Raw genomic sequence first — 27051 nt, 5'->3', positions numbered from 1 at the left:
CTGCAGTAGCGTTTGACCCCAGTTTGAAATGAAATGATATCGTTGAGTTTTACGTCCCACGTTTATGCCGGCAAGGCTAAAGGAGACGGTGATGGTGAGAAATGAATGAAATGGTGGAATAAAGAAAGTGGGAGAACCCCGAGAAAACCCACGCACACGGTGTTTGTCCACCACGAAGTTTACTTGGCGAGAGCAGGGTTTGAACCCGGAACCCCATGCACAAGAGGTGAACGCTCTACCACTGAGCCATTGACCCCAGTTTGAACTCTTACAGCATACACGCGCTTATGACGCTGTGTCGAAGTCCCATGTTCACTCTGTCCTTACGCAAGTTCATGGTGTAACTAAACTGCTACAACCAGGTAGTATGTTAGATATACCCACACCAACAACTGACCTAAGCTTTATCTCCATTCGCATTCAACTCATGGTGTGAAGGCCAATTGAACACAGACCTCCACAAAAAGCGACTGAACTTTCTTGATTACCTTTATAACTTACAGTGAAGGATTAAGTTCACCTAAATTTTGTTTTCTCCACAATACCCCCTCATGAACTCTCGCATAGCTGTATGGCTACGTGCCTTCCGCGCGGGATACCAGAGTTTGACTTCCGATGGGAGCTCATTTGGTTCGGATTCTACTTTAAGCTATAGGTCTAGGTCTCACATAACTTCGGTGCCGAACGGGATGCTAAACTCCAGATCATCTAACCAATACTTTCTCACTCTGCCTCGTTTCAGTCTTTGGTAGCATAATCAAACAATATTCTAAGGGAGCTCATTTGTTTCCCAACAGTTATATTATTATTATTATTATTTTCAAATAACAATTTTGTGTGGTAGTTCAATTTCAGCGTTAGAAAAACGACACTATTCGGAATCTGAAAGTTATTTCATGAATCACTTTTCAATAACTGCTTATTTCCTTTACTTGAATAGAATTTTTATGACTATGGAAACTGTAATTCTACTTGTGCTGGTAAAATATCATCGAGTAATTTTTCTTCCGTTATTCGAATATACGAACATTAGAACAATTGTTCGAATAAATATTCATTATCCGAATATTATTCGAATTTTAATAGCACTAAATTGTACACAATAAGTGATAAAATACATTCAATAAATTGCCGAAATAATCTAGGGAATAGTTCACAAAAACAATTATAAGTAAACTAAACTAAATAAGTACAGTAGGAAGCAAGAAGCGATATTTCAATTCCTGCTCATTTTTTTCTTCTCTCATTCCTATGTAACGAACAGCCACAACCATGCTTCACATAAGCATACACACAAAATAAAAGGTTCAGATTACTGTTGGATTGTGCTTTCTAATTACCATTGAAATATCTATAAAGTCAGGAAACATCTTAGTTGCTACATCTTTACTCACGTGGTACCAAGTTGCGAGCTGTTTGCAATGAAAGAGAAAAACACAATACGTAAGTCACTGTCATTACACTAACTACCAAAGATGAAGTTTCTATAATTTAGGCCGACGAAAAGAAAACTAATAGCTGACGCTACCCTTACACTAGTGTCATACTAAGGTGTATAACAAAGTAGGTTTTCAAATCTTTGAAAACAGCTCAACACCAAAACAAGTGTGTCTACATATTTAATGGCTAATAGCAACGAAGCAGTATTAGAAAATGAAATTTGCAGTATTAGAAAAAAAAAAAAAAAAAAAAAAAAAAAAGAAGTGAGTTTTTGTTTCACATTGTGATACTAATACTTCCATACTATAGGAAATCCCTATTGAAACTGGAATATCAACTATCTATGGATACAATAGTGGGATATGGACGATTGACCAACTAGTGTTCTAATGGAGTCTCTTATACCTTGTACATGTACCTTATATTATAAAAAGAAATAGGCATCGAAGGACTACATATACTTGGTTGTTTATAATAGATTATTATACATTTAATGCTTCGTTAAATGATTCACTTACGAAGCTCAGTGGATGACCATTCTATGAACTGACACCACAATACTAAACATACGACTTATTAATGAATCATTTTAGGGTACAAGCACTGGATGCAGAATAATTCCACCGAATTTAAACATCGTTTGGAGATTTATATTTTTTGTGGAATATACACGCAGAATGTATAAGAATTGTAGTGCTGGAAATCGATGTTCATTAAAAAATGCATTTTGTCAATAAAACCAACTGCCAACCAACTGTAAATTTCCCCACCGAAATTAAAATGTAAGTAACTTTTCACTCTCAATAAAAAGGTTCTCCTTTTACCTCGAAGGATATTTTTCTTCCATTACAAAGGATCTACATTTAAACTAAATAATCGAATTCACAGTTCAATATTTTTAACTTTACGGTCAGAGAATTTACGAAAACAACCTTTATTATCCGCACAATGACAATAAAATCCACCCGATGTGAGACTGAAGCGTGGGAGGGACCCAAGGCGCGGAACGGCAGTCGGTACGTTGCCGCAACAAGTTCTTTGCTGATAAGATTTTTCTATTAATTCGAAAATTTTCGACATTTTCAAGGTCCGATGAAATTCACGGTTTATTCAGTTTTTACGAATGGATAGGCACCCTGTTGCAATGTCAATACTTGTCATTTTTAACACTGCATAGATTGGAGTGGACAACTCGATTAGACAGAAGCTGTAACTAACTACAAATACTCATAAAGAAATAATTGGCAACATATAATCAGGTAAGAATGCTGCAATTATATTCTTTGAAATATTTGATTACTAATTTTTTTTTATTATTTTTTTTTTATCTTGTGGGAGCTCATATGGGTCAAATTCCAGGTTAATTTGAGTGTAGTTTTCTTCATACGTAAAGCTAACCCTAACTTCCGGTTCGACATCTGTCTACTAATGCTTTTCTGTAGGTATATTTGGTAATTGTTTTTTCATATTGGTTCACAAAGCCTCGGTGCTGACAGGGATGTTAAATTACAAATGAACTAGCATTTCTTAGCTACTGGAAATAACAGAAACAGGTCATAAAGCGATAACTAGCTGGTACAATCAGCGACAAAAGTTCTCTCCGTTTGGTAAAATTTATTTTGGAAATAACAGTGGTATGGTTGGAACGTACAGAAAATTACATTCATTTTGTTATGGATAAATTCAGTGTGTAGCTGTAAACATTATATATACAGCGTTAAAAGAAAAAAAGAAGAAACAGTTCCTTTTGTGCAGTGCACTTTGCATGTTTTGTAAAGATCTACTCAAAATACAATACGTTATTTAAAATCTATTTTAAGTGTTTTTCAAGTGCTCGAAACCCATTTAGCATACATAATTTTGGGTATATATATATATATAAACATGGTAGCCGTCACTGATTAGGAAGTCTTGTAATATATGCGGGAACGCTTTCTTGAAGGGGACTTGGGATTAGAACACATCAGTGGGAAAGAACAGGTAGCCGATCTCTTAACTAAAGTTCTGGAAAAACCTCAATTTGAGGCAATGTTCGAAGTGGAAAAAAAAGTAGAGGTGGTATGTTTTATTACGATTTTGACTCGACACAACGGCTATCTAAATGTTGAAATACAGCGATGATATGTTGCCTAAGAGATTGCACTCTAATTTACATAATGACTGAAAACCACTGAAAGCCTCTCTTTAGTTACGGAGCATGAAGACGCTTTGATTTCTCGCCAACAACTTTCTGGAAAAAAATTAAAAATATCCCGTTGTCGTATTATAGAGAATTATACACGAAAATGCTCAAAAACTGAGTTTTTATATTAACAATTTCCTGCGGGAAAGCTCCCGGATGCTCCACTCGACTGAGGGATATTCCAAACCCCCGGAAGAATCGTCCCCATAGCAGACAACCTCTAAATCGGCTCGTGATCAAAACACGACATTCATATGAATTAAGACAAAAAGACACGCAGATATATACGAAAGAAACAATTCAATATGGCACATCAAAATATAAACTAGATGAACTTCTTTGAAGACATCTCATTTTAAAAACAAAAGGCAGGAAAAAGATAAAAAATGTCGGGGTTTTCAACTTAGAAATTTTTCTACTAAGAAATAAAACCTTTTTACTTGCAAATCTATTCGTCAATTACTGTGTATAAAAATGGATAAAGGTATTTAGCATTTACTCTCTCGTGATGGTATGTCTTGATCACTAAAAAATCAGAGGCGGTATGCCTTCATCAATGAAAAACCATAGGTGGTATGGCATACCACCGCATTCCGTCTCACTTGGATCACTAATTTGAGATCCTGAGAAATTAACTTCGTGTTAGTGTTGAAACACATCGAGTTTAGGAGGAAGTGTTGTGAATAAACTCAGTGTAGCCAGCCGTCAACACTAAAAAGATATAGACAGCGCCAAAAGGAGGAAGAAGAAATCGTTCCTTTTGTGTAGTGCACTTTGCATGTTTGTAAAGATCTACTCAAAATATAATACGTCACTTAAAATCTATTATAAATGTTTTTCAAGTGCTCGAAACCCATTTAGCATACGTAATTTTGGTTTTGAAAATAATAATAATAATAATAATAATAATAATAATAATAATAATAATAATAATAATAATAATAATAATAATAATAATAATAATAATGAAAATTGTACTCAAATTGTCTTTCCATTTTGAATTTATTTACGAAACTAATTTCATCATACGGAAAGAACTTTTGTCGCTGACTATACAATGAGAAGCATATGTATTAACAGTAAATAAAAAATTCTCACGGATTAGAACATCCAAAAGCACAAAATGTGAGAATGATTTAGAGGCACTCTTCACCTCCTCAGAGTATCTAAAGATTTTTTTTCTTTATAGAATCTTATAGGATAAAAGTGATGAGACAAGTTTGTAATTCGATTGTAAAGGATGACCAAGCAGAGAATTTTGTGTATCATGTCTTTCATGTGTTAAGAAATTTTCTTCAGATTCACTGAGGAAGAAGAGTAGAGTACCTCAAAATCGTTCTTAGAATTTGTGCTTTTGGATATTTTAACGTTTGCGAATTATTTACTGTTAGGTTAAAGTGATTTTCTAACATTCTGAAGTTTAATATATATTGTATTACAATTTCGAATTATTTTTTCTGAAGTTTAATATATATTGTATTAAAATTTCGAATTACTTTTAATACTACGATATATAATTAATTGCTTCGTAAAATTTCATACAAAATTCATTTTAAATCTATGATACCACTACCACTAAGAAAAGACTTCTTAGTATATACCACTAAGAAAAGACTTCTTGCAATACCAAAGACGGAACTCTCGTTGCAGTTTCTATAATACAAACAAAACAAAACAAAAAGATGGTGTACTTAATATATTGAACACATGAGACTATTAGTCATAGCCTCCGGTTGATCCAGTACAAAAACTTGGTGGTTTCTATCGGCGGCTAAGATTCAGATAGCAAACTTTCTGTATCCAAAGAAATACACTACACGTAAGTAAAACAACTGAGCCATTCCATTTTAAATCAACACAATTTTAGAACAAATTCTACATTACCTCTCTAGATTTAGATGAAATTTGGCACAGTTCTTGATACTACTGGAAAATAACGAACCATGAAATTTCAGGTTGATGTGTGAACTGATTTCGAAATTACAGGTTCTCGAAGTTATCAGAACTTACCAAATATTAATAGCGTGAGTGACATTTATTCGATTGGTATTTGCGGTTGACCTAGGGGATCTAAGATTTTGGTTAAAGCGTCATTTTAAAGCGTATGTAAAGCGTATTTTGTCATTAAGACGAAATATAACATACAGAATTCTTATACTTTTTTATAATTTCAATAATAATAATAATAATAATCGGACTGTTAACAATGTATCCTAAAGTTTTATTTGCTACAAGAGTTTCCACTTCCAAACGCGAAGCTGAAAATTGCGTTAATTAAAAAAACAGATTCTTCATAAAAAGATAACATGAAAGTAATACGAATATATTAAAATCAAATTAACAACATACCACAGTGTCAAAAAAGAAAAGAAAAATTACTGACCAGGGTTTTGTCCACATTTGGAAATCCCCCCCCCCCTTCTTTTTTTTTTCTGGATACTGCTTACAACTTAGCTTGAACTGGATTTCATAGGCTTTTTCGGTTATGATTACATCCTTGTCAGGTAAGGTCTCTAGTCATCCTGTTGGGGTCACAAGGTTGACCTTACACAGAACATCCATTTAGAGTGACCATAAAATTTTCAGGTGAAAACGGGACAGGTTCCGGCTTTTCAAAAATCATGAGAAATGAGAAACAAGTGAGTGCATAAATTAGTTTCTGTTTACCTAAATAAACAAACAAACAAGCAACTGCTAAAACCTCTGCTGCCTTTCGACCAGTACTGCAAACTATAGATCATGTTTAATGTAGGGAATTTCAGTTCAATTCTTGCCTCTTTGTTATTATTAATACCTTTACAAGGAATAAGGGGTTTGTTATTTACTTTTTCATTTGCATAAAACGGGACATATACTATTTTTTCCATCTATTGACGGGATAGTCGGGACACGCCCCTAAAACGGGACGTATGGTTGACCTACATCCACTGCACGAATCCAGAGGAACATCTGGCTTTCCAGAGCTTGTTGTTCACTATGAGTTTTCAGACAACTACTCATTAATGGTAAAGGATAAAGCACAAAGCTATTCATTCATTTGTAGTGCACTATAAAGGGAAAACAAGACCGGAGCATGTCTGTTTGATTTGTAAATTTGAAGTGTCTCAAACACAACACTATGACTATGTGATATTTCGAACAGAAACTTATTGTGGCTACTAAACTGCGCTCATGTAGTTACTCAAAATCTCACCTTAGAGGCTGTGGTGGCTCAGTGGTAAAACGTTCACCTCTGGTACATGGGGTCCCTAGTTTGATCCTAGCTCGCGCCAAGTGAACTTTGTGGTGGACAAACATCGTGTGCATGGATTTCCTCGGGGTTCTTCCGTTTCCTCCCACTTTCTTCATTCCATCATTTCCTTCATTTCTCATCATCACCGTCTCCTTTAGCCTAGCCGCACAGTCGTGGGACGTAAAACTTAAAGATTTCATTTCATTTCAAAATCTCACATTCTATTCCTAACTCCTATTAGGGAAGTTAGAGGTAAAAGCTAAGGTTTTGAGTTAGAAATTCATCATGTTCTGGAGAAAACAGTTTAGACCGAAAAAGATATACTTTTCTGATGGATCTTGTGTTCAGGACAAGAACAGAAAGACATAAAACTGATTTTGGCATTAAGGCTCAATGGCATTTTGCTATAACAGCCTTGTGATAGGGTTGGTGGCGCAACCAAGAGGTTGGCAGCCAGAACAAGTCTGCAGCATCCATTTGATAATACAGTTCTTGCACCTCGACAGCTTTCCGACTCGGCAGTGGCAAACGCTACCGGAATGCTTTTACATTTGTCAGTCAAAAAAGGTTCACCGAATCAACACATTTCTACAAGATCACTTTAACAAAGCACAAATAATCCTTTGGATACAGAAATTTCACACGTTCATTCCTGCAGCTTCAAATACTCTTAACTTTTTGTTTTGTATTTCCAGAGTCCACTGGAACAGACATTCACCAAATTCGACGACAAGCTGGTCGTGTTAGACATAGGTGGCTATATAACTGCAATTTATAACAGGAAGTGGTTGGGATGTTTTGGGGAAAGATTAAGTGAAAGTGACGTTTCTCTATCCAGTTAATCAACATCTATTTTTGCATATTCTGAGAAGCCAGATGTTCCCTAAATTCGTGCAGTGGATGTACCATGTAAGGTGAACTATGTGACCAACCTGATAAGAGGAAGTCGTAAGAGTTCACTCAAAAACTAAATTGTAAGAACAGTATTCAAAGAAGAAAAACATCCAACATGGACAAAAACTAAGTCAATGATTTTTATTTTTTTGATACTATAGTAAGTTATTAATTTGATTTGATTGCACACATTATATAAACCTAAATTTAAGTAATTTTCAACTGTATGTTTGGAAGCGAAAACTTCCGTAACAAATGATTTCATGCTGATACCAAAACAAAAGTTTGGGGATACATTCATAACAATCCGATTATTTTATGAAAATTTTCAAAATGTGACCTTTTGAGAAAACCACATTGAATTTTTTTTTCAGAAAAAAAGTAAAAAAAGAAAAAAATCTACCATAACTAACGTCTCAGGTCCTTTAGATCGGCCGGAAATGCCAATCGAGCAAATGTCACACACATACTTTTTGTTAAATTTTGAGCACCTGCAATTTGGAAACCAGTTCACAAATCGACTTAGAGTTTTCCACTTGTTCTACACATTTTCGATAGTGGTCAGAATATAAAATCTCCCTACAATCTGTAAGGAGTGATCTGAAATCTTGTGTTGATTTCACGTGGAATGGCTTCAATTTTAAATAGCCAACAACAAATAATGAATCACATATATTCCGTAAGTAATTTGGTTCTATGAGTATATATTGATTTTGACTGACCATTTTGCTAATAATGTGCGTTATGAGTAACTGTGAAATAGAAAGATACTTACGTAGTAATCTCAGGATAAAGGAAAAAAGAATTTCGAAATTAAGCAAGTACCACTTCTTTTCAAGAAATAAATACAGTTTGTAAGAAAACAAGCTAAAAAAAAAAAAAAAAAAAAAAAAAAAAAAAAAACTAACAAGGAAAAAAAGGAAGTCTACTTTGTTGTAAGAAATTTACTACATCTTTTTCAAATAATGAGACGTTTCTATAATTCGTTAATTATATTCAATACTTTTTTCTCCCAAACCAATGACAAAGAACAGCACATTTAGCACATACTTTTCAGAGGTAAAATGAAACGACAGAGTCCGTTTAGTGAAAATCAAAGAAGTGTATCGATTTTAAATTAAACTGTTGTTGCTCTCAGTACTCTTGTGACAAGTATGGAACTGAACAGTAAACATAAGCAACATCTGAGATTAACTAAATGATGTAACTACCTAAAGTGCCAAGATATTTATTCCAGAAATATGATTTCGAGAGCCGTTCCTGCTTTCTTCCTTAGTTGCCAGTTGTACAAAGAACAACAGAATCATGGTTATTGAGTGTATGGAACACATTGTAATAACAATTAAAACTAACCTGAATAATGTTCCTTTTTCATGTGATATTTTTAGTCTATATTTCAAATGCTTTTTGCATGTAATCTTCGTCGGGGCTTAGGCTTATGACTTTGTTTTATGTAGTTCTTTATATAATATTTTTCTAGCAACAGTGGTGTGTGTGTGTATACAATTTGTTTTTGCAATATAGTATAATTTTGTCAGTGCACTAACACCTAAATCAAATCTGACTCTATATTTTTTGAAACCTAGTCTGCATTTGTCTTCCTGTATGTATAATGTTGCAAAATTAAATACTGTTGCCAATTAACGTCCAAATTCAACCCTTAGTCTGTACTTATTTTGTATGGCCTAAAGTATGTATAATGAAGAATTAACAGTCTTAAATTTTGTTTTTATTAGTGTAGTTGGTAATGACCATGTTACAGTTCTTCTCAAAGTTTCCTTTTTCAGTATTCAAATGCGGATTTTTTGTGCTAATATAATAAGCTTGAAATACGTTCCTTTCAATATTAGTAATTTATTTGGCAGTTGATTAGACAATAAGCATACATTCAGGAGTAGATTGACTTTCTAATGTATAGTTGGTACCGAAACAAGCATCACAAAAAGCATAAGATAGGGAAGGAAAAGAAATTTCATTCCGATCATTAGTTTTGTTCAGTTTTATTATACTCATTTATTTATTTTAGGTTTTTGGCATCGGATTTTCAGAATCACTATCTTCTTCATTATTAATAACACCCATATTAACTTTTAAACAGATTGGTGTTAGCTTCGTTTTGAATTCGGATTGCATTGCAGGTTCTATTTTTGTACAGGGGGTAGAAATGTTGGAATAGAAAAGGGGCACAAAGTGCTCGTAAAATGGATACTGGCTGTTGCTTTTTTTCAAAGTAGGTGATATTATGTGCAAACATCACGGAAGATAAGATTTAGTAGTGACAGATGGATTGGATTTCTATTTCTAGATTTGGATTTGAGTTGCACATGCAGAGATTGAGACTTTATTGTGATTTGATAAGTAATGATTAACGGATTTTATATTTTAAGGAGTGAAGTGAATTGTAACAGTGTATATAAAGAATAAAGTGGCTAAATAAGATACACGGTTTTTTGGTGTTAAGAAGTACTGGGTTACCCTTGGTTTAGGATCCTTGAGAAAAGGGTAACAATTTGTAGTGGACCAATGTAACACTACTACCTTTTGAAGTCAATTTTTGTAGTTTGCAAATATTTTGACAATCTTGAGACAGCTTCTTTATCTTCGCGAGACTCTCCTCAAATGTGTTCCTTTCACCTACTGATAATGTTTCCTTTGGTCATTCCAATATACGAAAGGTCATAAGAGCAGAAAACCTAATATATGCCACTTAGGTTACTTTTATGCACGAAATAATTTTTATAATGACCTATAAAATAATTTTTATAAGTTCTTTCCATGTTTCTATGGGGTTTGAAATTACCTTAAAGGTTGTCTCTCTTATCTGAAAGCCTTAATAAACACGTTAATCCACTATATTGGTCCTTCTCTGGCAAGAGAGTCATGAAGTTCTCTTTAGAAAATATCATTTACTAAAGGTTTTCTGCATATTTTGGATTAAAATTTATTGAACTTCTGTAAAATGTAACGTCAAAAAATTTATGGAGTTGTTGCTTTTCTCTTCGATCGAAAACTATAATTGTATCAATATTCTCTAATTTCCTAGAAGAAAATTTAACTTTGACACACCACAAGTGTATCATCTGCGAAACGAAAATACTTCATGTATTTTAATTTAGGGTTATCTAAAGTGTGCTTCGAGACGGTTTAACACTATATTGGCCAATACCGGCGATAAGGGACTTCCCATGACAAGGGCATCGTTTTGCCAATAGATTAAACCCTCAAATAAAAAATAATTTAAAAAAAAGTAAACATACATCCAGCATTGTTGCTAACTCAAAAATCTCTAAGTCATTCAGTTTATTCATTCACTTTATTAAATCTAAGTCATTTTCGAAAACAACGGTAACTAAATTTATAGGTATGGATATAAGTATCAACAATGCTTCTTGATGCTAGTTTTAATTAATCCGCATTGACTACAGAACATACTTCATTCTTAACCTCTAAACTATTATTAACTACATATTTGAATTTTGCTTTATTTTGTAACAAATATTGGCCTGTGCATTGAGCCAGTTTGTATGCTGGATGAAACCCTTCTGAGATGATGAGCTGTATGGGTATATCCTTTTTTGTATAACTTACACATTTTATAAATAAATGGTAAATATTTTTTTTTTTTTTTTGGACATGTTGTCGTCTAAAGGCCATCAGAAATCGTGTTATTGACGTTCCTAATTGCGTCTGGTAAAGGATCGGCACTCAGTTTAATATAATTTTTATTGTTTGTGTAATGTGAGAACTACTTGAAATACAGGCTAAGAAAAAACACATGAAAAAGAAACATTATTCAGCTTAGTTTTAATTATTATTGTTTAGAACATTATATGTGGCTTTTATTTTGCTAATAGCGGTTTGGATGTTCCCACCCGGCACATAAGGAAAGGTTAATTAGTGCTTGTTAACAAATATGTGCCAGACTCAGAAGTGAGTTATTCATTATAGGCACAAAAGGAATAATGAGAAGTTTAAAATTACTGTACACAGGCCCGTATTTATATATTGTGCGCCCCTATACTCTAAATAATTTGCTTTCCCACTGAAAACGACCAATATTAGAGTTGAATTCATAGTTTTTGGGGTCATTGAGATGAATAGGGGCAGTTTTAATCCAATTCAACTTGAAGGTGATACTCCACTTCACAGGGAGGAGGAAGGGGGTGGGGGGAGAGGACGAATTTTAAAAAATAATCAGATAAGCTAGTTAACTACAGTGAAACCTGTCTATGTTGGCCACCATCGGTTCCATTGAAAAGTGGCTAACTTACAGAAAATAAGTGTGACTGATGTATTTTTAGAATAGGATTTCTAGTATTACTTGATTGTAAAATTTTCATAAGCAATGGTATGACAGCTACTTTTAAATAATGTATATAGAATAATCATAACAAATTTAATCATGGTGGTTCATTCTAGACCTATTTCTTGTATTCTTTTTGGAACATATGCACAGTCTAATTTTGTAGTTAACTACTACCTCTTGTTAATGAGCTACAAGTATTTTCCTTGGAGCAAAAGATGTTTTAAGAAAATCTTAAGAGAATTCATATCTGAAAACCTCCGCTACTTTTCAAAAAGCCGTCAGGTGACAATAGTTAACAATTGAGATGGTTAGCTTTAATCTTGAGAATTTTCCGGAATTACTAAAGCAACCCCACTGATTAAAAAAGCCGATATAGCTAATAGTTTTACCAAAACAGACAGGGTTAACAAATACGTACAACCATTTCCTGAATTCCTGTACCTGCTTTTCTTATTCACATCTTCCTTCACCACGCCTTAATCAGGGTATTTCTGGCCATTGACCACCAAGAACAAATCCTGGGAATTCACGCTTCTTTGTCTCCAGTCACAAATACGGAACATCTGCCTTTCATATGGAAATACGAAAGAGTTAAAAAAAATAACAAAACGGTATTTTGCGTGGCCAGGTACGTAGGTAAATTTATCATTATTATCATAGGATAAACATTGCTTCAATGCGGCCAACTTCCAAGATAGACAGGTGGCCAACTAACAGAGTAATAAGCAACGCATGTCTTAAGGAAAAACGCAGCTTCAAGACGAACCAGAAAAAGATGAGCAGGTGGCAAAGTTGACAGGTTTTACTGTAGTAACTATTGTAATTAGAGCAAATTAAACACATTAACTTATCTTCTCGCGCTTGCGCGATACTCTAAAGGTGCTAATTTTAAATATTATTTATTGTAAATCTTAAAAAGGATTCCAAAATTAACGGCGCCTAAATTCTGCCGTCCTCTGCTCGAGCACAGAATAGCACTTACCTAAATACGAGCCTGATTATACAGATGTCTAAGAGGAAATGTTGTTTCAACTGTATCTGAAATGAGGGAAACAACTGATCTTTCCGAAACCTATTTTGAGATTTCCATATATCAGAAGGTTTCCATGAAACTACTGAACATCATTGAATACATTAATTACGTAGTATTGTTGGTGTGCCTTGTGCATACACAAATGTAAAAAAAAAAAAAAAAAATAAATAAATAAAATAAAAAAAAAAAATAAAATAAAAATTCAATGTAATTTTCTTTTTTAATATGTTCTGGCTAACTGTTGTCCAGTGTTTAGATTTCTCGGCAATGTCATCATAGTACACTAGCTTATGAACGAATGAAATATCTTGTTAATTGATCTTCACGCTACAGGGACGGATGATTATGAAATAACTGGCGGAATGAGAATGAGGAAGGAAAAGGACTCTGAAAAGACTTACGGACACAATGCTATCCACCACACTGACATGAATAGAAATCGAACCAGGAATCCCTCGTACTAGACGACACACGCGCTCTACCATTGAGCCAGCGTGTCTCCATAAAGTGAAACTTGTAGTTTTACGTTTCACGATTATGCTCTACGGGCTGAAGAAGACAGATTACAGGTTAATGAAAAGAAATGGTTGATAAAGAACTGGTAGAATGAGAAAACGGACCCCCGAGAAAACCACGGACACGATATTGTTCACCAAAAACTCACACGACCAAGAATTGAACCAGGATTCCTCGTATCATAGATCAGCACTCCACCATTGAGCACCGTGCCCCTTCCCCCTCCAGCTTATATAAAACTACAAACTAACAGTAAATATTGTAAATTTAAAATGGTATCTAGCCTTGATCACCTTTGATTGGTAATTAAAGTATGTCTATGCTAGGCCATCTGTTTGAGTTATAATGATATATTTAAAAATCCTGCAACAAAGCGACTGGATTCCATGTACTGACCACATACTTCTCATATTAAAACTGCAGATTGGCAGGCTTAAGTCTTTTTAAGTTTAATGACAGGGATCATAACTTAATCACAATTACATTTGCATAAAAACATTATCCATGGCTTTGGATTGGATTTTGTAGAATGTGTCTGATGAAGGATATTGTAGATACCCGAAACTGTAACACATTGTAGTTTAAAATACAGTGTGTGTTTGAAGCTTTGGTCAGTATTTCTTTTGTTACACTTACATGAGCTACAGATATCATTGAAGGAATTGTGAAGTTTAAAATTGAGTAAATTGCATACAATGAATAAATAGGCAAGTTCTTACTTTGGTCATTTCTTGATTATTATGCGATTCAGTGATTTGATTCTTTTGGTTTTGGCTTAGAGAATGTATCTGTTCTACTAAGTTAGTTACCGTTATGTCTATAGATGTGCAGTCACACGCTGTCATACTGCTGTAATAGTGTTCTCTACACGTCTGGACTTGATGCTGCTGATGCTTTTCGCGCAGATTGTTTTCCACTCTGTTTTCCTGGCAGCACATGTCTAATTAGGTGTATTTACTTTTGAATTTATAGTCATGAACATTAAGTGTGTGACCATGAACTGTAATAGATTTTACTGTTGGTATCGGTTTATGGGAACGTATATGAAAACAAGTTGCAATGTATGTGAAAATATGTGTAAGTTATGTGCAGTCGGAAGTGATCGTGTATAACACAAAATGTTTAACATACTTATTCTTAAAGCGATTATCCGTTACGAATGGAAACTTCGTCAGCAAACACAGAATGCAGATATGAGAAATTATTCAGTTCTGTTGTATGACAATATATGAAAACATTTTCACGTGTTACTCAGTGCTTCATGATGTCAAACTATGTTCATCAAATTAAAATTTTATTAATTTTCTTTCCCATTTTTTTCTCTTGATTTTAAGCTATATAATAGCTAGGAAGGGGGCTTGTGCCTTCAAGTATGAACTACTCAAATTGGAAGTTTCATGTAGTTTTAAAAATTTGTTCGGGGAAGGACTTGCTTCCCCTCCCTCTCACGTGTATAATTCAGGGTTGGCAAAACCATGGTTTTTATTAAAAAAACCAAAAAAAAACCGGGTTTTTTGGTTTAAACCAGGTTTTTTTGGTTCAAACCAGGTTTTTATGGTTTAAATAATTTGCTCTATATATTCATATCATATATGGACAGAAATAAGTTTGTTTCGCCTTAATGTTATTATGCAACAACTGGGTTATGCTGGAAGGGGTCACATAAGCTTAAAGCGGAATAAAAACCGCTTCTCGAGTTACATCCGAGAAAAATTGTCCTCCATTTGAACTCGAACCAGGACTAATTGGTCACAAATGCGATACGTCTGCCAACTAACTCACGAAGGAATCCTGATAAAAATACGTTGTACTGATCTTTACATGCTTTTTAATATAACTGTCAAGAGTCATTTCAGAAGGACAAAAAGATAAACATTTGCACAAGTGAAACTATTACACAGAATTACATATGAACAATTTCAAAGTACTACGGAGTACAGAAGAACTAATTTAGTTTAAGTTAGTTAACAACGACTTTTATTGGTCCAAATTAAAGAAATACACCGACTTAATCTGCATATCAATAAGAAAAGTGAATAAAGATAGGAATTATTTGAGTTCACTTTGGCTCAGACTCATTTATACATAAATATAGATACCAAAGATACTTATTTCACTAAATGCCTCTCGTGGGGTCTGTATGACCCCCCCCACACACACACACAAAAAGTACGGCATTTTCGATGTATTTTATCAATAGTAAACATTGAAACGAAACAATATTTAGAATTTTTCTTCGATTGCAATTACATAACAATAATAACTACAAAAAATCACAAAATAAACATTTATAAACTTTTTTTAAAAAAGTTGCTTTTGTAGTATAATCTTTTTGAGTAATGAATGGGGAATTTAGGTCTGAATATAATACGAATAATATACGGAAGTGAAACGTGATAACCCACAAATGTGTGTTCATCAAGATTTTACAAACACTTACACTTTTGTGAACATTTTTTGTTTTTTGGTTTAAACCAGTTGTTTTTTTTTTTTTTGAAAAAAACAGCTGGTTTAAACCATGGTTTAAACCACCTTGGTTTAAACCAGCCAACCCTGGTATAATTTAAAGTGATTTCGATTTTTCATTTGTTATCTTTCGTGTGTTTCTCTACTTTGGCCTTAATAAGTTGCTTCTATTTTCTTATTGTTAGTGTGTGCCTTTTTTCAGTCGGGAAATGTAGTGGTTCTTGCTGTATATTTTTCTAATGTATTTTATACATTGCATATTTGAACTTTAGAGAAATTTAGAACTGTGTTACGATAGATTCTAAATTCACCAACATCTGAAATATACGATGCTTAAAATAATTATAGAAACATTACAGTAGTACCATGATTTCTAAGCGATTCGACTCCTGTGGAGCTAACTTGTGCTGATATTTAATGTACTGTTCCGAGAAACCAGTTCCTTAGGAATCGATTCATTAAATGGAATGACTAAAACAAAACCTTGCCTTATAATAAATACAGTCCTAAAAAAAGGCTATTAACTCCTTCAACTGTGTTTCAACAAAGCAAAACACTTAAGAAATAACGGGAAAGGAAAAAATGAAATGAAATCTTGGAAATTTACGTCCCACGATTATGCCGGTTAGGCTAAAGGGGACGATGATTATGAGAATTGAATGAAATGGTGGAATGAAGAAAGTGGGAGAACTCCGAGCACGGTGTTTGTCCACCACAAAGTCTACAGCTGAGATGAACGCTCTACCAGAGCTACCGCTCCCCCGTATAACGGGAAAGAAATTTTCAAAACGCCTCATTTAATACGGGTACAAACATACTACTCTAGGCACTGGTGTAGTTTTGGCACACCACATTTTGGAAGATTTAAGGTAAAATTCAATACTTTGCCAAAAATGGGACAAATTTCCGCACCTGAGAGAATTAAACACATATACATCTTTATTTTCGGTTTACAAGTAGGGTTATTAGTGTAAAATCATTACAAGTGCTTTAAGACTGATCAAATAAGTGAGTGAATATGAAAGATGTCCTATTAGATGCTATTTTACACAGGTGGTATATTTCTACATAGTGTACAGAACCTGCATTATATGTTCACAAGTGGAGCGTTACTGGTATGAAAACATGACAAGTGCTATTGAAACTCGTATCAATGCCAAAAGCCACTTCTTCTCACTACCCTAGCTTACATGCGTACCCACCAGCTTCGTCATGTCCTGTCAGATAGCATTAGTGCTTTCTAGTAGTCACCTAACACAGGTTGGTTTGTGTTTTTGTACTGCGGTTTTTATGTCACACATTCGGAAGCCGTATATATACGCAAATCGTAAAAGAACTATATATTTTCAACAATCCTTCTGGTGGCCCTCTTAAATTCTATTTATGCCAAGTGATATAATTTGATGTTATCCAGTGGAAACCTTTCAGGGAACAATAAGAAGGGAATCAGTGAAAGAATTATAATGTTTCAACTATTCCTTCTCGGGGTTTGCCAAAACTAAACCACTACGCTATCCTTTGCATAAAATCGATTAACCATATCCCTGAATACTTTAATTTTACTGGCGACCTTCTATCTTTACTACCATACCGGCTAATAAAAAATGCCGGTTATCAGCATATAATGAATACAAATGGACTCCAGCCCGTTAAGGTTAATGACTTAGAAAAAGCTTCTCATATTTACATTGTGTGTCTTCACGGGGTGGGGATCACTGATCTTTTTCTTATTCCACTACGGACTGTAGGAGACGTAGTCAGCGGAGGCTCTCGAATGGCAGTATACATTACAGCACCGTGGAGCAATGTCTTGTGATATTTGCCGACAATGTCACTCACACTACAGTACATTGGCGAAAGTAACCTGTTCAAATGTGTATAACATACGTCGTATTACTCTCACAAATAAGATAGTAATAGTTACATTATATAGATTGTTAGCCATTTCTGATTTACATAGTATTCGTTGAATAAATAAACTCCTGAAACGTCTTTCTCCGTGAAGTACCAACTTTTATAAATCCCGAAAAAATGTACATCTATTCTCAATTTCCCGAATGGAAATCAATAGTAGGCTCTCGTCGATTACTTTAATCATAGACACTGCAATATATTATACAATCAAAAGTCAAGCATCTGGGTAAGTGCAAGTACCCATACACTCCATTCTTTACCACAGAAAACTTACCTTTCGTTGAGAAGATTGTCGTGGGAAAATATGCTTTATCGTATTCGCAAACATTTTTATGTGATTTGAATAAATAACTATTAAAGAGAAAATTATTCGAAGGACTTCGTGGTCTACTGTAGAGTAGACACCACAGCAGACATAATTCGTCCTCTGAAGGACCTTCCTTATCACATTTGCCAGGTAATGTGATTTAAAAAATTTTCATTTCAAATTATACTTTCTAGGGATATGGCAAGTGCTTACGCTTCCCACAACTTTAATTGTTAATTGATTATTCTGTAGATGATTAGCTACTTGCCAATAAATTTAATTCAGCTCCGCCCAGTAGTTATCCAAAAATAAAATACCACATACAAGCCAAGCCACCTGTTTTTGGCCGAGTTCGGCTACTAAATGTAACTATCTTTATTTCAGATGATGGGCTACTTGTCCACAAAATTTCATTTAGATAGGGCAATAATTACGGAGAAGTAGTGAAACGAATTCTTCCGCTGAAAGGTGAAATTACGGAGTCACCCAAACGCAGAAGTGTCACGAACCCAGGCCCTCTCTCGTAAGGGCCTGTTCGGAGTAGTTTCTTCTAAGCTTCAATTACCTCGGGGGAAATAAGCTCCGACTGTTAGAATCATACTATGAGACATGTGTTAGATATGATAAAGTTTATTACATGAATGTAGTGAACAAAAACAAAAAAAATACAGTATAATAACATGAGAATTGTGTAACAGGTAGAGAAAACACTATACAAGAAAAATATTAGATATTACCATATAAAGAGATTTAGTTCCTTTTTTTTTTGGTTTAGTACAAAGATTTGCAAACAATGTTTGAATTCGAAATAACACTTGAAAGCAATTGTCTATGCAATCTATGCAACACATTTATTTAACTTTAAGTGTGCACGCATTTCCCAAGCGAGTTTGTATCGAGAAATTTTGTAGTACATTTTTCAAAAAAAAGAAAAAAGAAGTATTCTTTACTCAAGATCTTAAAGTTTAACGTCTAGGGGAAATGAATTTTAAGTCTCATAGCAACGATAATGATTTAAAGGAAAATCATAGTTACCTCCTGCAGTAGAGCACTTCGGAGTCTAAAAGGATGCCTGGGCCCTCTTCTGAAATGTTTTTATGTCCAATAACAAGGCGTTGGCCGGAACACATAGTCACACAATGTTAATTGACGCAAATTGTAAGAAAAGGGGGGATCGAATAGTATGATTAGGCGGAGTTGATGGTGATCCCTTGACGTGTTTATTCGTGATTGGTTATGAACTTGAGTATCAGGACTTGAGTAGGATGGCTCAGCAACGTAGAGATATGAAGAATATCCGTTTTCCGGATTTCATTATTTTCTTACTACCTGTGATGACAAACCTTCTGTGGTCGATACAACCACATTTTCCGTACAATATGTTTCCCGTAGGAAACCACAATCATCACTATTTAGAATGACAAAACCATTGTGGTTTGTCTTAGTGGAAACCTGTTTCCCGTAGAAACCCACAACCATCCTGTTATTCTTGAAGCGTGAACACACATTAAGTCCAAAACCAATCAAGAATAATACAAGTCAATGACTTAAAAATACTTATAATGTCCTTATATTTATAATCATATAATTAATAATTTTGTTTTGAGCTTGTTAATTTATTAGGTCCATTTTGGAAATTAAACGGCACAGAGAGGCAACCCTTTCAGTCTCCCGGACTTTAATGGTGGGAGTCCCATCCCACCGAAGACAATCAATTTTTGAACGAAAAATGAGGCAAACAAAAAAAAAAAAAAATAAGAAAATAAAATAAAATTGGTAAAATAAAAATAAAATAAAATATACTAGAACAAAGTCGCTTGGGAAAAGAAGGTCGTGCAGTACCATTTGATCGCACCCTATATATGTTACATCATTTCCAAACAACATTAAACCATAAGGGCATATGACTGATGTGCGATCCGGTAGTATTGCTTGGCAAACATACAATTAATTAAACGACAACAAGGATGAATCATTAACTATTAGGATGATTCATATCATTTTCAATTGAGTACATCTATTAAGCATAGTAAATATTACGAGTGAATAATTATATCCTTGATAAGAACAGTCTAGTGATATAATGCGAAAAATGATATAATGAAAAAAAAACTGTGTGCACACATGGCCGGCAATCTCTCTCTCTTTCTATTGTTTTTTTTTTTTTTTTTGCAAGTCTTAATATTATTAAATATACCAAGTGGTTATTTACTTGTCTATGATTGATTATATGTACTAAAATTATGATTCGATTATGATCCCATTGATTATGATTCGACAATAATATACTTACACCTATATATTAAATTGCATAATTACATATAAATGGCTCATTGCTTAGCACAGATTTCCCGAATATATATATATATGTCATGATAATTATTTAATTCTGACATTACACTTTAGGAGGTGATTACATTTAGAAGGTCAATGCCTTTTTATTACAAATCAAATTATTGCTCTGAGAATATGGAAATATATATTTTTCAAAGACTCCAATAGCTCGTGGATAGGCGTAGAGCGTTGAAGAGTTGTATAATACGCATCTCGTGGTCTGCGAAGCAGAGAGAAAGAAAAAGATTAATACACAATCATAATCAACCCAAGGCTGTTTTGGTTCATTTTATTATAATCGCATGGTACTTTTTCCTTCTTGCTTTTGCCAAACTGGTTATCTTTTTGGAAGCTGAACGCCCACCAGTTACTTCCGGTGTTCTTTGTCTCCTTCCTGGGGAGACGACTTGTATCAGAGACAAACGGAATCTGTCATCTCCGTAAGAGACGGAAGTAGGTTCGTTTATCATTAGTGCAGTGGGTGTAACAAGGCGATGAGATTGTACATTGTGCAATTACAATATTTATAGTAACATTAATTAATGCAAAATTAAAACTACGCCTTTCTTGTGCAGCTTCATTTGAGTCCCCACAGCCATTATTCAGTATTCACGACACAACCGAGGTGTGCGGGTTCGTGTGCGTGTGTTTTGTAAACTTAGTGACTGTTCCAGTTTGGAGCAAGGGGAATAAGGTAAGTCCATGCGGAGTGTCATAGGTTTATTATTGTTATGTTTTATTGATTACTAAAAGAATTTAATTGTCAATTTTCAATAAAAAGTAAAACACTTTCTAAATTAACTGCTTATATTCTGTATTGTTTTAAGTGAATTCTCATTAAATTTTTATTTACAAACAACTAAATTATCGCAAATTTCAATTTACATTAAAACAAAAACTATTGATTAAAATAAAATAGAATGCTTATATTCAGTGCAAACTCATTTAATCTTATTTGCTAAAACTAAAATATCGAAATACATATACAAGCTATATACCTATGACACTACGTTAAATAATTGTATATTAATGTTATGGGAGGAGGAGGACATATCGATGCGTATTAACTAGGCTTCGATACGCCCTTCTTTGTGACGGAGATATAACAACATGGGCATCTCCAAGGTGAACGATTTGGAGCATCTTAAGAATACTCGAGCAAGAATGCTCCTTTCAATACCATACCTTATTGTTGTATTCGCATATTAGTATTTTTTTTTTTTTCGATCTCGATAGAGAAGAAGTTCCTTCATCTCTCACCAACATTGCTCTCATTTTAATTGTGTCCTTGGCTCTGGAAGATAGTTATTGATTAGAATACATGAACATAATACAGATATGACACTATACCAGAAATCGTATCAATCGGGATAGCGTAACTCAACGAAACTAATCATTCATTTGGTGGATGAGGAAGGGGTTTAGTATATTTCGTACTTTACTAAAGTTAAACCAACATGGCTTACTTTTATGCTCAGTTTTCTTTTGGTTCCTTCTTTTTGTGCTGAGTGTGTGTGGTTGTTTTTTTTTTTTTTTTTTTTTTTTTGTTTTTACATTCATTTTAATTTCTGATAAATGATAATTGTAGAATGTACGTGAGCTTCGTCCGGGGCTCCCCGTAATGTTTAGGAGTATGACTGCATGATGGCCTTGTACTATCTAAAGGATTGTTTGGTGCATGTTGTTATTAATATAGATACATATCTCTAGTAATTGCATGACAATTGGTCTTGAATTAATATGAGGATATTTGCTTAAGGTTAACTTGGTAGGAAGAATAGCAAAAATACATGATAAAAGAATAGCTTTATCGATACTAGACCTAAGCTAAGAAATCCTCTTCAGTATCGACGCTTTTGGTGGTTTGTGGACTTCTGGCCCTGGCCCTCTTTTCACAAGGGGACCTTATGTGAGTGTATTAGAAATCTCACATTTGGCCTCTTGCGTTTATAGTAGCCTGTGGCATGCAGCATGGATTTTGTGAATGCAGTTTCAATCACGCCCACAAGGGCGACACACGAGGAGTGTTGGCGTTTCTGTATCCTTTTTAATGGTGTTATTTACTTTATCATTATTACTGTATTATTTTTGTGTTAGTTTTTGTGTTGATTTTTTTTTTATTGGAGTCCATCTTTTTTTTTTTTTTTTTTTTTTTTAAGTAGTGGATCAAGGGAAAACTGAGCATATTGCAACAGCATTTATATATATAATTTGCTATCAATCTATCAATACAAGCAAAAAACACAAAATAAAAATTAAAATAAAATTTAATTAATACACACATTAATATAACTATAATGGAACTGACATAGAAATAAACTAAAATAAAAAAAAACAAGCAAAAACAAAAACAAAGAGATACAAGTCAACAGTAACTAGCAAGCTACATATTGAACTGAAAATTCGTGACCACGACTAGCAGTACACTCAACTACAGCTATATCGCGCTGTTTAAGTTAGTTTTTTTTTTTTTTTTTTTGTTTTTGATTAAATGGAATGGTACACGTAAGCTTAACAACACTACGTAAGCTAACAACGTAAGCTGAAAAAAAAAAGGTGAAGATTGTCAACACAATATTTTCTGTTATGTTTTCTTTCTTGTTTTTATATCACGTCACAGTAAATAGGATCAGGTTGCCTAGGAGAACGTAACTCTCTTTTTCTCTTAGTTATATACAGTATGCTTGTTATTGACAAGATGATAATAAAATTAAGAACTCCAACTAACAGGCTTATTATAGCTAATATATTATTCTGTATAATCGGAGACTCTTGTCTTGCTGTTTGTAATTGATATTTTGAGATTTCTCCTGGGACTTTCGAGGGGTAGCTATCTAACCAGCTGACTGGTATCATATGATAGACACTAGCGTGTTTGGTTGTGATACTGAGACAGGGGAATTTTGGCTTCAAACTTACATTGCGGAACATAACTTCGCAAGCGCAAGACATATCGACGTATAACAGTCCCACCGAAGGGGCAGAAAGAAGGGGAAGATTAACTATTGGGCATGTCACTCGCAAATAATCGCTATGATCAGTTAATAAGGTTACTGCTGTAAAATTTACATACTGGTAAGGCAATACATCTTCTAAAGGCAAACAAGTCCATTTGCAGTGTCTTATGATATCAATGCTTTTTCCTGAAAGTTGTGCACGGATGCAATGTAACTGATCTACATCTTCCAGTTGAATTCTTTGTATTAGGCAAAAATAGTCCTTTAATATGTCACAGTTACTGGTAAATAGTCGCGTACCGTTTGTTTGTTTGATAATTAATTGTGGCCGACTCAAAATATAGCAAGCATTACTTTCCCGTCGAAACAATAATGGGGAAAGCATTATTGTTTGATAAGAGACTGTCTGTGAAACTACAGGAATTTTAAGGCCTACTAGAGAGAAATTTCTACCTATTAAACATTCCATAAGAGGAAAGTTATATATGGCCGCTGGGTCAGAGAGACCGAGCGCAATACGTTTTTCTAGACCCTTCAACTGCATGTTTAATTTGTATGTAATATTATCTATTTCTCCGAATCCAATTAATTCATTATATAAGGTTTTTGTCTGACAGGCCTGAATAAAATTTTGAAACTCAAATTGGGTTTGTAACCATCTATCAGTAGCCCTCAACATCCATGGTTCGTTAATGAAATAAAATACTCTTTGTACAATATGTTCCAAATTGCTTACAAATAGGCGTTTGGTATGCTGGCGTTCTATGATGTGAAAATAGGACCCGGTAAGTGGGGAGTCAGCTGTAATTGTATTTTCCTTATTATGTTTTGGTAAATTGGCCCAATCAATATGCCTGGTATGGTTCGGATCGTAATGTACTAAAAATAAAATTGGTACAGCCGTCTCATAAAGTAATGAACTATGGTGAGGAGTTACTATCAAACCTGGATGTGCTATTGTCTGTACGTCTAGGGATTGGGCTATTACTGCGTTGCTCAAGAGGGTGATCACAGCGCATAGTCATAATTGGGTGGATTCATTTGTTTGACTAGTTGCTAAGTTACGTCGAGTCGGCATGGGCGTAGGCGGGGGGGGACGATAAGTTGACTGTTTGAGTTTCATCTGGATTGCTCATGCTTGCATTAAGCATATTTTGAAAAAAACGGTTGCATCTCTTACAGCATAATATATAGAGAAAGTAAAGTAAAAGTCCTGTAAGACATAAACTGAGTGCAATATAGCTTGCGAATTCTGTCTCTTCGTGAAGGAATTGTGCCCTCGCCGGTGGAATCATACATAACGGAACACATATTATAGTTTGCAATTTACACAACATCCAGATTAAAAGGACTGATATTATGGTGTTCCATATATAAAGAATAGATATATAGGGGCGTTTTGGATTAGTGATACCTGGCATGAAAAAAGGTTGTACGGGTTCATTTTTCTGCGTCTGTCTATCTATCTTCAAATAAGGGGTTTTAAAGGTCCATGTTTCGTCTAAACACTGATTTAAATGTTGAAATTCTGTATTTTCCGAAAAACTATTTGCAATTGTTAAACTAGGAATAAGGGTCCAGGAAGCCGGTATTATCCGTTTTATGATAACGTTTGTCTCAGCTACTGCTGGGCAGGGAAACAATGACGGAATTTCATGATACTTGGTTAAAATTGCCCTGCATTCGCAAGGAAGATATAACTGGACTGCGCCCGGTGAGTTCGAATTTAATTTTATTACTTTCTCGAATTTTGGACATTTCACTCGAATGACTTCGGGGGGATTGGTTATAGCATAAAGGTTTGCTTGAAGCTGGGTTATGAGAAGACCATTTCCTTCTTCACATTTGAAGATGCAATACTGGCTAATTCGTTCTACCGTAGCCCCTTCGAATAAAATACGGGGACAACCTGGTGAGGCCACGGAGTCACCTAAAAAGGGGGGTAGATAGCAAAGCGGTGGATTCTTCCTCGGGTCACATGCTCGCATTTCATTATTTCCCAATATTGAAATAGTTTTATTCCTCTTGATTAACATGGTAGCTTGATGAGAAATGAGACAAGTATGGTTTTGGAATTTAAACGGGATAGTAATTAGCTCGTAAGCATCTGCGGATGGCAAGGTTCTCTGTATAGGGATCTTAAATACAACTTGTACTTTATGTCCTGAATAGTGACAGCTTATAGTAGGAATAGTATAATATTTTAACAAATCTGCAATAGGAATGGCAAGCTGATAGTTAAACCGTTTAATCTTCCTTGTCAATGATACCAGATCGTCCCGTAACAACTCGACCGGTCGTATTAGTGGAGTTAACCGTTTTACAGCACATGCTAACGTAAGCTCTCTTTCAATCTGATTTTTAGTCAATGAAAGTAATGACGTTAAGATTCGTACCGTATACAACAATTGATGCGTGGATTTTTCTGACAAATGCTCGAAAGTTATTGAATTTACGAATTTTTGTGTTAGTTTCACTTGATCTTCCACTGTCTTAAGAGCTGCGTTAAGACGGACATTGAATTCATGAGTACCGTCCGAAATAGTAATTAATTTCTGATGGTCCTCGTGGATTTCATGTTGTAGTTCGGTAATAAATTTCGCCAATTCGTCCTGTCGTAAGCTGACTTTATCGACTAAATCTTGGGTTGCCAAATTGCAGCACCACCGTCCTGCCAATCCTAGAAACGCCAGCCCCCTTTTGTTACGCGACAAGGAGCTTATCTGGGTGTCAGGGGTATCATAATGTAATCCAGTATGCCTATGAGAAGAGAGGATAGTTATTAGTTCATCGGCATGGTTTATGAGGGAACAAAAAAAATTCTTGCTGTTGTTTCCATTGCATTCAGTACCTCTAAGCACATTACTGATATTTTTATATACCTCGTCTGTTGTGGTGGCGGGCTTCAGGTCAATTTCATAAAGAACAGGAATGGAAGCATCATACGTAATCAGGTCCGGTAACTTTGCCCAATAAACTCCGGGTGTGACCAATACGGAGAGGTTGTATGCCAATGAAAAACTGCAAACTCCAATTAATACTGCCAATGTTGCCACTATCACTGGGAGAGACGCCATCTCTGCAAGAGGAGAAGGGAATACAGTTAAGGGTTGTTCCTATCCTTCCGCGACAAATTCTCTCCAGGTGACATCACGTGCTAAAACATAAACGCGAAATTTGTTAGTGTCTTCTGTAGTGGGACCGCAAATTCGCCATTTCTTTTTGCGAATTAATATTCTTTTTTTTTCATTTTTAAAAACCTGCAACAGAATTCGTATTCATTTACTTCTTTAAAATACAAATTCGTGTTGAGTGTTCTTTTTTTTCCCTAGCTGGAAACCAGACATTCTGTCTGCCTTCACGAGTTCCCCCTGTCTGACCTGTAGGTCAACAGCAGTTAAGATAAACATTCTCCCCTTCTGGTTCGATACAGAAGCTTGGTTCTTTTTCTATATTGATGTAGTCTTTTA

At 34.6% G+C, this 27051-nt stretch overlaps 1 protein-coding gene across 3 annotated transcripts in view; it reads right to left on the bottom strand.

Moving 5' to 3' along the window:
- LOC145662347 (pyruvate dehydrogenase E1 component subunit alpha, mitochondrial-like) overlaps positions 1-18429 on the bottom strand; it is a 38604-nt gene extending 20175 nt beyond the window's left edge. Inside the window, exons 1-2 of one of the 3 annotated variants that reach the window (XM_081727854.1) lie at positions 18258-18429; positions 1341-1412 (exon numbers count right to left, since the gene is read on the bottom strand). In XM_081727854.1, the coding sequence (XP_081583980.1) occupies positions 1341-1412; positions 18258-18311 (126 nt within the window). In that variant the 5' untranslated portion in view covers positions 18312-18429. The remainder of the gene's footprint in view (positions 1-1340; positions 1413-18257) is intronic. The other 2 variants (XM_081727863.1, XM_081727871.1) reach the window with 2 other exon arrangements.
- Positions 18430-27051: the final 8622 nt, after the last annotated feature.

This window comes from Thermobia domestica, chromosome 1 (assembly GCF_964235325.1).
Source record: "Thermobia domestica chromosome 1, izTheDome1.hap1.1, whole genome shotgun sequence".
Lineage (NCBI taxonomy): Eukaryota > Metazoa > Arthropoda > Insecta > Zygentoma > Lepismatidae > Thermobia > Thermobia domestica.
Note: the sequence above shows the minus strand (reverse complement) of the source record. Positions and strands in the feature narration are given on the sequence as shown.